Source organism: Petromyzon marinus, chromosome 72 (genome assembly GCF_048934315.1).
Source record: "Petromyzon marinus isolate PM22_M1 ecotype Great Lakes invasive population chromosome 72, UKy_Petmar_22M1.pri1.0, whole genome shotgun sequence".
NCBI classification, from domain to species: domain Eukaryota; kingdom Metazoa; phylum Chordata; class Hyperoartia; order Petromyzontiformes; family Petromyzontidae; genus Petromyzon; species Petromyzon marinus.
Window position 1 is genome coordinate 627,570 of NC_133738.1, and position 14,750 is coordinate 642,319.

The 14,750-nt window shown below is 44.1% G+C and overlaps 1 protein-coding gene across 2 annotated transcripts in view; it reads right to left on the bottom strand.

Annotated features, from left to right (window-relative positions):
• LOC116958093 (ribosomal protein S6 kinase beta-2-like) overlaps positions 1 to 14,750 on the bottom strand; it is a 61,234-nt gene that overhangs the window by 32,925 nt on the left and 13,559 nt on the right. For both annotated transcript variants that reach the window (XM_032980578.2, XM_032980580.2), the window contains exons 3-4: positions 10,535 to 10,603; positions 3,289 to 3,436 (exon numbers count right to left, since the gene is read on the bottom strand). In XM_032980578.2, the coding sequence (XP_032836469.1) occupies positions 3,289 to 3,436; positions 10,535 to 10,603 (217 nt within the window). The remainder of the gene's footprint in view (positions 1 to 3,288; positions 3,437 to 10,534; positions 10,604 to 14,750) is intronic.

A 14,750-nucleotide genomic window follows, 5' to 3' on the forward strand; every position in this document is an offset into this window, starting at 1 on the left:
AGTGAATAGTGAGTAGTGAATAGTGAGTAGTGAATAGTGAGTAGTGAGTAGTGATAGTGACTAGTGAGTAGTGACTAGTGGTAGTGACTAGTGAATAGTGAGTAGTGAATAGTGACTAGTGAATAGTGACTAGTGAATAGTGAATAGTGAATAGTGACTAGTGAGTAGTGAATAGTGAGTAGTGACTAGTGAATAGTGACTAGTGAATAGTGATAGTGAATAGTGAGTAGTGAATAGTGAGTAGTGAATAGTGAGTAGTGACTAGTGAATAGTGAGTAGTGAATAGTGAGTGAGTAGTGAATAGTGAGTAGTGACTAGTGACTAGTGAATAGTGACTAGTGAATAGTGAGTAGTGACTAGTGATTAGTGACTAGTGACTAGTGGCTAGTGAATAGTGACTAGTGATAGTGAGTAGTGAGTAATGATAGTGAATAGTGAGTAGTGATAGTGAATAGTGACTAGTGAATAGTGATAGTGAATAGTGAGTAGTGAATAGTGACTAGTGACTAGTGAATAGTGACTAGTGAATAGTGAGTAGTGAATAGTGAGTAGTGAATAGTGAGTAGTGAATAGTGACTAGTGACTAGTGAATAGTGACTAGTGAATAGTGAGTAGTGAATAGTGAGTAGTGAATAGTGAGTAGTGAATAGTGAGTAGTGAGTAGTGAATAGTGATAGTGACTAGTGAGTAGTGACTAGTGGTGGTGACTAGTGAATAGTGAGTAGTGAATAGTGACTAGTGAATAGTGACTAGTGAATAGTGAATAGTGACTAGTGAGTAGTGAATAGTGAGTAGTGACTAGTGAATAGTGACTAGTGAATAGTGAGTAGTGACTAGTGAATAGTGATAGTGACTAGTGAATAGTGAATAGTGACTAGTGAATAGTGAGTAGTGAGTAGTGAATAGTGATAGTGACTAGTGAATAGTGACTAGTGAGTAGTGAATAGTGACTAGTGAGTAGTGAATAGTGATAGTGACTAGTGAGTAGTGACTAGTGGTAGTGACTAGTGAATAGTGACTAGTGAGTAGTGAATAGTGACAGTGACTAGTGAGTAGTGAATAGTGAATAGTGACTAGTGAATAGTGAGTAGTGACTAGTGAATGGTGAATGGTGAGTAGTGAATAGTGACTAGTGAATAGTGAATAGTGACTAGTGAATGGTGAGTAGTGAATAGTGAGTAGTGAATAGTGAGTAGTGAATAGTGACTAGTGAATAGTGATAGTGAATAATGAATAGTGAGTAGTGAATAGTGAATAGTGACTAGTGAATAGTGAGTAGTGAATAGTGAATAGTGAGTAGTGGATAGTGACTAGTGAGTAGTGAATAGTGACTAGTGATGGTGAATAGTGAGTAGTGAGTAGTGACTAGTGAGTAGTGAGTAGTGAATAGTGAATAGTGAGTAGTGAGTAGTGAATAGTGAGTAGTGACTAGTGAATAGTGAGTAGTGAGTAGAGAATAGTGAACAGTGAATAGTGAGTAGTGAATAGTGATTAGTGAGTAGTGAATAGTGACTAGTGACTAGTGAATAGTGACTAGTGAATAGTGAGTAGTGATAGTGAGTAGTGACTAGTGAATAGTGAATAGTGATTAGTGAATAGTGATTAGTGACTAGTGAATAGTGACTAGTGAATAGTGAGTAGTGAATAGTGAATAGTGAGTAGTGAATAGTGATTAGTGAGTAGTGACTAGTGAATAGTGATTAGTGAATAGTGACTAGTGAATAGTGATAGTGACTAGTGAGTAGTGAATAGTGAGTAGTGAATAGTGAGTAGTGATTAGTGAGTAGTGACTAGTGAGTAGTGAATAGTGATTAGTGAGTAGTGAATAGTGACTAGTGAATAGTGAGTAGTGAATAGTGACTAGTGAATAGTGAGTAGTGAATAGTGACTAGTGAGTAGTGAATAGTGAGTAGTGAATAGTGACTAGTGAGTAGTGAGTAGTGAATAGTGAGTAGTTAATAGTGAATAGTGACTAGCGAGTAGTGACTAGTGAATAGTGACTAGTGAATAGTGACTAGTGAGTAGTGACTAGTGAATAGTGAGTAGTGAGTAGTGAATAGTGAGTAGAGAATAGTGAATAGTGACAGTGAGTAGTGACTAGTGAATAGTGACTAGTGACTAGTGAGTAGTGAATAGTGAGTAGAGAATAGTGAATAGTGACAGTGAGTAGTGACTAGTGAATAGTGACTAGTGAGTAGTGACTAGTGAATAGTGAGTAGTGAATAGTGACTAGTGACTAGTGAGTAGTGAATAGTGACTAGTGAATAGTGAGTAGTGACTAGTGACTAGTGAGTAGTGAATAGTGACTAGTGAATAGTGAGTAGTGACTAGTGACTAGTGAGTAGTGAATAGTGACTAGTGAATAGTGAGTAGTGACTAGTGAGTAGTGAATAGTGAATAGTGACTAGTGAATAGTGAGTAGTGACTAGTGAATAGTGAGTAGTGAGTAGTGAATAGTGAATAATGACTAGTGAGTAGTGAATAGTGAGTAGTGAATAGTGAGTAGTGAATAGTGACTAGCGAGTAGTGACTAGTGAATAGTGACTAGCGAGTAGTGACTAGTGAATAGTGAGTAGTGACTAGTGAATAGTGAGTAGTTAATAGTGACTAGTGAGTAGTGACTAGTGACTAGTGAATAGTGAATAGTGACTAGCGAGTAGTGACTAGTGAATAGTCACTAGTGCGTAGTGAATAGTGATTAGTGACTAGTGAATAGTGAGTAGTGAATAGTGAGTAGTGATAGTGAGTAGTGAATAGTGAATAATGACTAGTGAGTAGTGAATAATGACTAGAGAGTAGTGAGTAGTGAATAGTGAGTAGTGAGTAGTGAATAGTGACTAGTGAATAGTGAGTAGTGAATAGTGAGTAGTCACTAGTGAATAGTGAATAGTGAGTAGTGAATAGTGAGTAGTCACTAGTGAATAGTGAGTAGTGAATAGTGAGTAGTGAATAGCGACTAGTGACTAGTGAGTAGTGACTAGTGAATAGTGAGTAGTTAATAGTGAGTAGTTAATAGTGACTAGCGAGTAGTGACTAGTGAATAGTGAATAGTCACTAGTGAGTAGTGATAGTGAGTAGTGATAGTGAGTAGTGATAGTGATAGTGATTAGTTAATAGTGAATAGTGACTAGCGAGTAGTGACTAGTGAATAGTGAATAGTGACTAGCGAGTAGTGACTAGTGAATAGTGAGTAGTGACTAGTGAATAGTGAATAGTGACTAGCGAGTAGTGACTAGTGAATAGTGATTAGTGAATAGAGAATAGTTAGTAGTGCCTAGTGAGTCTTACCACTGAGAAACTCCAGTATCAGGTAGAGTTTTCCGCCCGTCTGGAAGGCATACGCCAGGTCTACTATGAATGGATGCTGAATCATCTCCAAGATGCTGCGCTCAGCACGAGTGTGGGCAGTGTCCTTGGCGTTGCAGACAATGCTGGCCTACTTAGACACACACAGAGAGACAGATAGACACACACAGACACACACATAGACACACACACTCACATAAACACAGACATAGACACACACACACACATAAACACACAGACACACACAGACACACACACATAGACACACACAGACAGAGACACACACACAGACACACACACACTCACACTCACGAGTGTGGGCAGTGTCCTTGGCGTTGCAGACAATGCTGGCCTACTTAGACACACACAGAGAGACAGAAAGACACACATAGACACACACATAGACACACACTCACATAAACACACACATAGACACACACACACTCACGAGTGTGGGCAGTGTCCTTGGCGTTGCAGACAATGCTGGCCTACTTAGACACACACATAGACACACACATAGACACACACATAGACACACACTCACATAAACACAGACATAGACACACACATAGACACACACTCACATAAACACAGACATAGACACACACACACACATAAACACACAGACACACACAGACACACACACACAGACACACACACACACTCACTCACGAGTGTGGGCAGTGTCCTTGGCGTTGCAGACAATGCTGGCCTACTTAGACACACACAGAGAGACAGAAAGACACACACAGACAGAGACACGCACACAGACACACACACACACACAGAAACACACACATAGACACACACACACACTCACATAAACACAGACACACATAGACACACACACAGACAAACACACACATAGACACACACACATAGACACACACACACTCACAAGTGTGGGCAGTGTCCTTGGCGTTGCAGACAATGCTGGCCTACTTAGACACACACATAGACACACACATAGACACACACACACTCACATAAACACAGACATAGACACACACACATAGACACACACATAGACACACACACACACTCACGAGTGTGGGCAGTGTCTTTGGCGTTGCAGACAATGCTGGCCTACTTTGACACACACAGAGAGACAGATAAACACACACAGACACACACACAGACACACACACAGACATACACACAGACACACACACTCACATAGACACACACATAACCACACACAGACACAACAACAACAACAACAACCGCCATTCGCCACTAAGTGGCGGTGACGTCACCACGATGCTTGTGCCAGGCTATGTGCACCCTGAGGCCACGTGAAGTGTCGAACGCCCGCTGGCAGGAGGTCACGGGGCAGACCCAGGTGCCACGGGTCGACTGACTGAGATGACTGGCTGATGCACCACCTGTGCTCCCTACTGTGCCAACCTGCTGTGCTTTAGCCACCCGGCGCTCCGCTCGCTGTTGTGAGCGTCGCTCCTCCGCCCTCCGTTGTTGTTGGAGGGCGACTGCCTCCAACTGCCCAGTAGCATCCTTCACGAGCCTCCTCCACAGAGGCCGATCTTGACACCGCTGGTACCAGTCATCGGCAAGTCCACTCAGCTCCACGTCCTCCTGTACCACATCACTCCATCTCTTCTCTAGCCCGTGCCGCGCCCGCTTAGCCCCCTCAATCCGGCCAAACAAAAGCTGTTTCGGCATGCGGTGGCTGGGCATGCGGGCTACATGACCCAGCCATCGCAGCCTTGCCTGCCGGAGGAGCTCACCGATGGGACCCTGCCCAGATCTTTCAAGGATTTGTGAGCTCCTCACACAATCCAGTCTGGTTAAACCCAGGATGGATCGTAGGCAGGTCAGCCTAAATGTTTCTAACCGGCGAAGATGTTCCATTAGGGGGGTCCACGTTTCGCAAGCGTAGAGAAGGGAGGGAATGACCGTGGCCAAGAAGACCTGAAGCTTAGTGCGGAGCGACAGACCAGGTAGCTTCCACACAGCGTTACGCAACCGATGAAAAGATATTGCCGCTCGACTGATTCGGAGTGAGACCTCTGCTGTTAAACTGGAGCCAGTCATAAGCACACTGCCCAGGTATGGGAAACTCTCCACTCTCTCCACAACTGCCCCATCACCGATTGGGAGTTGTGGGGGTGGAGTGTCCGATGGTACAAAATACCCAGGCAGGTGCTTAGTTTTGGTGGGGCTGAGGATAAGGCCCCACCTCTTAGTGGCACGCTCCAGTCTCAGCAGCAGCGTCTCCAACTCCTCCTCTGACTGAGCAGCTATTACCAAGTCATCAGCATACATAACGTGGTTGAGCAATAGGGAGCCATCCCTTGACCGCACCCGGGCATCGATTAGCCTCCCATTATATCTGTACCATATGGAGATTCCCCCGGTACAGCTATTGAAGGCTTCACGAACTACGTGGTCAAAATAGATGTTAAATAATGTGGGAGCCAGAGGACATCCCTGTCGCACCCCAAGGTGTACAGGGAATGGCTCTGACTCCCGGCCACGTAGTTTTACCCGGGCCCGCTCACCATCATGAAGGTCCTTAATGATCGTGAGCAGAGGGTCAGGTACTCCAAAAGCACGAAGAACGACCCAGAGCCCAGGCCTACTGATGGTATCATAGGCCTTGACCAGGTCAATAAAGCAGAGATGTAGGTCTAGTTGGAATTCCCTACACCTCTGCTGTAGCAGACGGACAGAAAATCTGGCATCTGTGCAGGACCGCCCTTTCCTGAAACCGCATTGGGGCTCCGCAAGCCTCTCCTCAGCGTGCCTGGCAAGGCGATGCTGAATAATCCTTGCCAGGACCTTTCCCGGCACACTGAGGAGTGAGATGCCCCTGTAGTTGTTACAGTCTGTGCGGTCCCCCTCCTTAAAAAGGGGGACCACCAGGGCATCCTTCCAATCCTGCGGAACCCGTCCAGTGGTCCAGACTGTTGTTATGATGTCATATAGGGCAGTCTGTGCACAAACGCCACCCTCCCTCAGCATTTCGCTTGGGAGATCATCTCTGCCCGCTGCCTTTCCTGGTCTCAGACTCCGGATCGCCTTCAATACTTCCTCAGCAGATGGCACCTCAGCCAGCCACTCACAGGGGGTGACTTCATCCAATATTTGAGGCACCGCAGCCTCAGCAGGGTCATCCTCACTTTGTACCACGATGTTTTCCTGGCTGAGGGATTTTCCCTCCCCCAGGACCTCACAGAAATGCTCAGCAAATCTGCGAACCTGTTCCTGGGGGTCGAAAATTGGATCACCGTTTTTTCCCCTAATGATGGTAATAGGTGTGGCGCTGCAGGTTACTTTTTTGATGGAGTTAAATAGAGATTTGTGATCACGAGCCACTGAGGCAGACTCCATCTCCTCAGCAACCCGCGACCACCACCCATCCTTGCAGCGCCTCACGGCTCTCCGAACCTCCGAGCGAAGGCTGCGGTAAGCCTCCTCATTCTCTGACGTGGGATTCTGTAGCCGATGACAGTGGGCCTGTCGCTTTTTCTCAACCATCCTGAACAACTCCTCTGTCATCCATGGTGTCTGGGGAGGTCTGGACCGCGTACCCAAAGCAGCCATTGCAGCTGCATGAGTCACAGTCCTAAACCTCGCCCATTTACCCTCGACATCAGGAGGAGTCGGGGACGATGCCAATCCCAGCCGCAAGCGATGATGAAATTCTCGCTTGCAACTTTCATCAGATAACTGAGACCAGGCCACTTTAGGTTGGAATGGGGTCCTGGGTGTACACCCACCACCGGAGTGGAAGAATGGCAGGCGCATCTTACAGATTACTAGTCGATGGTCAGAGGGCCGATCAGCTCCACGGTAGGTCCTGGTGTCAAGGACATGGGCTCGCATTCGCTGGTCCGTCACTATGTAGTCCAGCAGATGTTCTTGCTTGGACCCGGCATGCATCCATGATGTTGTGTGGATGCGCCGATGCCGGAACAGCGTGTTGGTAATTACAAGCCCATGGGCTGCACAAAAATCTAGCAGCCTCCTACCGTTGTTATTGAGCTGATCTGGCCCATGCCCTCCAATCACTCCAGACCAGGTGCCAGTATCATGACCAACTCGGGCATTGAAGTCACCCAACATGATGACTCTATCCCGAGGGGCCACTTTAGCCAGCACCTGTGACAGGAGGTCATAGAAGGCATCTGACTCATCGGCTTTGCCTGCATCCCTCCACGGATGTTCATCTTCGGTGGGGGCATAAGTAACCACGACCACCATTCCTCGCCTCCGGTTGATGGGAAGGCGAGCCCAAAGTAGCCTGGGGCTTACAGCTTCCCACACCTCACCGCCATGCTCCCACGCCCCCTTCATTCTTTTGTTCAAAAGAAGACCCACACCCTGTTGTTTGGCAGTCTGCTGCCCCAAGTAGAGGACTGTCCACCCCTCATGGTGGCAGGAGCCAGAGCCGGTCCACCGGACCTCCTGAATGCCGCATAGATCCAGGCGGTACCGGTCCAGCTCCCGACAGAGGAGTGGCAGCCTCTCCTCTGCAGTGAGCGTTCGAACATTCCACGTGGCCACCCGTAGTGGCTTTTCGTTGTTTCTGGAGTAGCCCCGAGGGTAGGTATTCAATCTCCTGGCTCCGCCAATTGGGGTTTGGCCAGGAGAAGTCATAGACGCCTGGCCCCCCGGGGCCTCCGGCACAAGCTTAGTTGTTACATATTTCAGTTTAATTCGTGGTTTTGTGGTAATTAATTGAAGGTGGAGGGGTTACCAGCCCCTCGCACCCGTCCAGAGCCCCCGTTTAGCCCCTGTGGTGGACACATATGCCATGAGGGGAGGAGCCAATCAAAATTGGAACTCCCCCCACAGCGCTGTCCACGACAGAGTTGCCCGTCCGGCACCGCGAGGAGGTAGGGGGTTGTTTTGCAGGACACAGACACACACACATAAACACATACAGACACACACATAGACACACACAGACACACACACACAGACACACACACATAAACACACACAGACACACACACATAAACACATACAGACACACACATAGACACACACAGACACACACACACAGACACACACACATAAACACACACAGACACACACACATAAACACACACAGACACACACATAAACACACATAGACACACACACAGACACACACAAAAACACACACAGACACACACATAAACACACATAGACACACACACAGACACACACACACTCCCAAGTGTGGGCAGTGTCCTTGGCATTGCTGACAATGCTGGCCTACTTAGACACACACAGAGAGACAGAGACACACACAGACACACACACAGACACACACAGACACACACACACAGACACACACACACATAGACACACAGACACACACACAAACATAAACTACACATAGACACACACAGACATAGACACACATAGACACACATAGATACACATAGACACACACACACTCACATAGACACACACACACATATACACATACACAGACATACACACACACAGACAGACACACAGACATAGACACACACAGACACACACACACACTCACATAGACACACACAGACACACAGACATAGACAAACACGGACACACAGACATAGACACACATAGACACACACAGACACTCACATAAAAACACACAGACATAAACACACACAGACACACAGACACGCACATAAACACACAGACACACAGACACACACACAGACACACACATAGACACATACACAGACACACACATAGACACACACACAGACACACACATAGACACACACACAGACACTCACATAAACACACACGGACATAAACACACACAGACACACAGATACGCACATAAACACACAGACACACAGACAAAGACACACACAGACACAGAGACATAGACACTCACATAGACACACACACATAGACACACAGACACTCACGAGTGTGGGCAGTCTCCTTGGCGTTGCAGACAATGCTGGTCTACTTAGACACACACAGAGAAACAGAGACACACACACACAAATAGACACACACACAGACACACACATAGACACACACACACACGTACACTAACATAAACACACACAGACACACACACATAAACACACACACAAACACACACAGACACACACACACACAGACACACACATAAACACACACACATAGACACACACACATAGACAACAACAACAACCGCCATTCGCCACTAAGTGGAGGTGACGTCACCACGACGCTTGTGCTAGGCTATGTGCACCCTGAGGCCACGTGAAGTGTCGAACGCCCGCGGGCAGGAGGTCACGGGGCAGACCCAGGTGCCACGGGTCGACTGACTGAGATGACTGGCTGATGCACCACCTGTGCCCCCTACTGTGCCAACCTGCTGTGCTTTAGCCATCCGGCGCTCCGCTCGTTGTTGTGAGCGTCACTCCTCCGCCCTCCGTTGTTGTTAGAGGGCGACTGCCTCCAACTGCCCAGTAGCGTCCTTCACGAGCCTCCTCCACAGAGGCCGATCTTGACACCGCTGGTACCAGTCATCGGCAAGTCCACTCAGCTCCACATCCTCCTGTACCACGTCACTCCATCTCTTCTCTAGCCCGTGCCGCGCCCGCTTAGCCCCCTCGATCCGGCCGAACAAAAGCTGTTTCGGCATGCGGTGGCTGGGCATGCGGGCTACATGACCCAGCCATCGCAGCCTTGCCTGCCGGAGGAGCTCACCGATGGGACCTTGCCCAGATCTTTCAAGGATTTGTGAGCTCCTCACACAATCCAGCCTGGTTAAACCCAGGATGGATCGTAGGCAGGCTAGCCTAAATGTTTCTAACCGGCGAAGATGTTCCATTAGGGGGGGTCCACGTTTTGCAAGCGTAGAGAACGGAGGGAATGACCGTGGCCGAGAAGACCTGAAGCTTAGTGCGGAGCGACAGACCAGGTAGCTTCCACACAGCGTTACGCAACCGATGAAAAGATATTGCCGCTTGACTGATTCGGAGTGAGACATCTGCTGTTAAACTGGAGCCGGTCACATAGACACACGTAGACTCGCACACACACATTAACACACAGACACACACACAGACACACACACAGACACACACACACACGTAGACACACACATAGACATAGACACAACAACAACCACCATTCGCCACTAAGTGGCGGTGATGTCACCACGACGCTTGTGCCAGGCTCTGGACGGGTGCGAGGGGCTGGTAACCCCTCCACCTTCAAGTAATTACCACTAAACCACAAGACATAGACACACACACACATAGACATACACACTCACCTTTTTTAGAACCTTCATAGCAAAGATTTTTCCGGAATCTGCTCCCAAAACCTTTCTGACTTGGAAGACCTACTCACACCATCACCAGCACCACCATCACAATCATCACCATCACCATTATCAGCAACATCATCATCACAAACATCACCATCAGCATCACCATCATCAGCATCATCATAATCACAACCAAGATTATATCCATCATTATCACCATCATCAGCAACATCACCAACATCACCATCACCAACATCACCATCATTATCACCAACATTATCATCAGCATCATCATAACCAAGATTAAGGCCATCATCATCACCGTCATCAGCAACATCATCACCATCACCACTACTACACTAAACACAACACTACTACACTATACACTACTACACCACACTATACACTACTATACTACACAATTCACAACTACACTACACTATACACTATACTATAAACTACTACACTATACACTACTACACTACACTATACACTACTATACTGCACTATTCACTACTACACTATACACTACAACACTAGATGACACCATTCACTACTACACTACACTATACACTACACTACTACACGATACACTACACTACTACACAATACACTACTACACAACACACTACTAGACTACACTATACACTACTACACTATACACTACACACTACTAGACTACACTATACACTACTACACTATACACTACTACACAACACTATACACTACACTATACACTACTACACTATACACTACTACACTATACACTACACTATACACGACACTACTACACTACACTATACACTACTACACTATACACTACTACACTATGCACTACTACACTATACACTACTACACTACACACTACACTATACACTACACTACTACACTATACACTACTACACTACACTATACACTACATTACTACACTATACACTACTACACTATACACTACTACAATATACACTACTACACTACACACTACTACACTACACTATACACTACATTACCACACTATACACTACTACACTACACTATACACTACTACACTACACTACTACACTATACACTACTACACTACACTATACACTACTATACTATACACTACTACACTATACACTACTACACTATACACTACCACACTATACACTTTTAGACTACTACACTATACACTACACTATGCACTACTACACTACACACTACTACACTATACACTACTACACTACACAATACACTACACTACACTCTACACTACTGCACTACACTATACACTACTACAATATACATTACTATACTACAATAAACACTATACACTACTACACTACACTATACACTACTACACTATACACTACTACACTACACTATACACTACTACACTATACACTACACTATACTCTACTACACTACACTATACACTACTACACTACATTACACACTACTACACTACACTATACACTACTACACAACACACTACTACACTGCACTATACACTACTACACTATACACTACTACACTATACACTACTACACTATACACTCTACACTACTACACTAGACACTACTACACTATACCATACACTACTTATTTACACTATACACTACTACACTACACTATACACTACTACACTATACACTACTACACTACTGCACTACACTATACACTACTACACAACACTACACACTACACTATACACTACACTATACACTACTACACAACACTACACACTACACTATACACTACACTATACACTACTACACTACTATATACACTACTACACTACACTATACACTACTACACTACACACTACTACACTATACACTAATACACTATACACTACTATACTACACTATACACTACTACACTACACTATATACTACACTACTACACTATAAACTACTACACTATACACTACTACACTACACTATACACTACTATACTGCACTATTCACTACTACACTATACTATACACTACTACACTATACACTACACTATACACTACTAAACTATACACTACTACACTATACACTACTACACTATACACTACTACACTATACACTACAACACTAGATGACACCATTCACTACTACACTACACTATACACTACACTACTACACGATACACGATACACGACACTACTACACAATACACTACTACACAACACACTACTAGACTACACTATACACTACTACACTATACACTACACACTACTAGACTACACTATACACTACTACACTATACACTACTACACAACACTATACACTACACTACTACACTATACACTACTACACTATACACTACACTATACACGACACTACTACACTACACTATACACTACTACACTATACACTACTACACTATGCACTACTACACTATACACTACTACACTACACACTACACTATACACTACACTACTACACTATACACTACTACACTACACTATACACTACATTACTACACTATACACTACTACACTATACACTACTACACTATACACTACACTATACACGACACTACTACACTACACTATACACTACTACACTATACACTACTACACTATGCACTACTACACTATACACTACTACACTACACACTACACTATACACTACACTACTACACTATACACTACTACACTACACTATACACTACATTACTACACTATACACTACTACACTATACACTACTACACTATACACTACTACACTATACACTACTACACTATACACTACACACTACTACACTACACTATACACTACATTACTACACTATACACTACTACACTACACTATACACTACTACACTATACACTACACTACTACACTATACACTACTACACTACACTATACACTACTATACTATACACTACTACACTATACACTACTACACTATACACTACCACACTATACACTTTTACACTACTACACTATACACTACACTATGCACTACTACACTACACACTACTACACTATACACTACTACACTACACAATACACTACACTCTACACTACTGCACTACACTATACACTACTACACTATACACTACTACAATATACATTACTATACTACACTAAACACTATACACTACTACACTACACTATACACTACTACACTATACACTACTACACTACACTATACACTACTACACTATACACTACACAATACTCTACTACACTACACTATACACTACTACACTACATTACACACTACTACACTACACTATACACTACTACACAACACACTACTACACTGCACTATACACTACTACACTATACACTACTACACTATACACTACTACACTATACACTCTACACTACTACACTAGACACTACTACACTATACCATACACTACTAAACTACACTATACACTACTACACTACACTATACACTACTACACTATACACTACTACACTACTGCACTACACTATACACTACTACACAACACTACACACTACACTATACACTACACTATACACTACTACACAACACTACACACTACACTATACACTACACTATACACTACTACACTACTATATACACTACTACACTCCACTATACACTACTACACTACACACTACTACACTATACACTGATACACTATACACTACTATACTACACTATACACTACTACACTACACTATATACTACACTACTACACTATACACTACTACACTATACACTACTACACTATACACTACTATACTACACTATACACTACTACACTACACTATACACTACTATGCTATACACTACTACACTATACACTACTACACTACACTATACACTACACTATACACTACTACACTGCACTATACACTACTACACAATACACTAATACACTATACACTACACTATTCACTACTACACTAAACTATACACTACTACACTACACTATATACTACACTACTACACTATACACTACACTATACACTACACACTACTACACTACACTATACACTACTACACTATACACTACTACACTACACTATACACTACTACACTATACACTACTACACTACACTATACACTACACTATACACTACACTATTCACTACTACACAACACTATATACTACACTACTACACTATACACTACTACACTATACACTCTACACTATACACTACTACACTAGACACTACTACACTACACTATACACTACTACACTACACTATACACTACTACACTATACACTACTGCACTACACTATACACTACTACACTACACTATA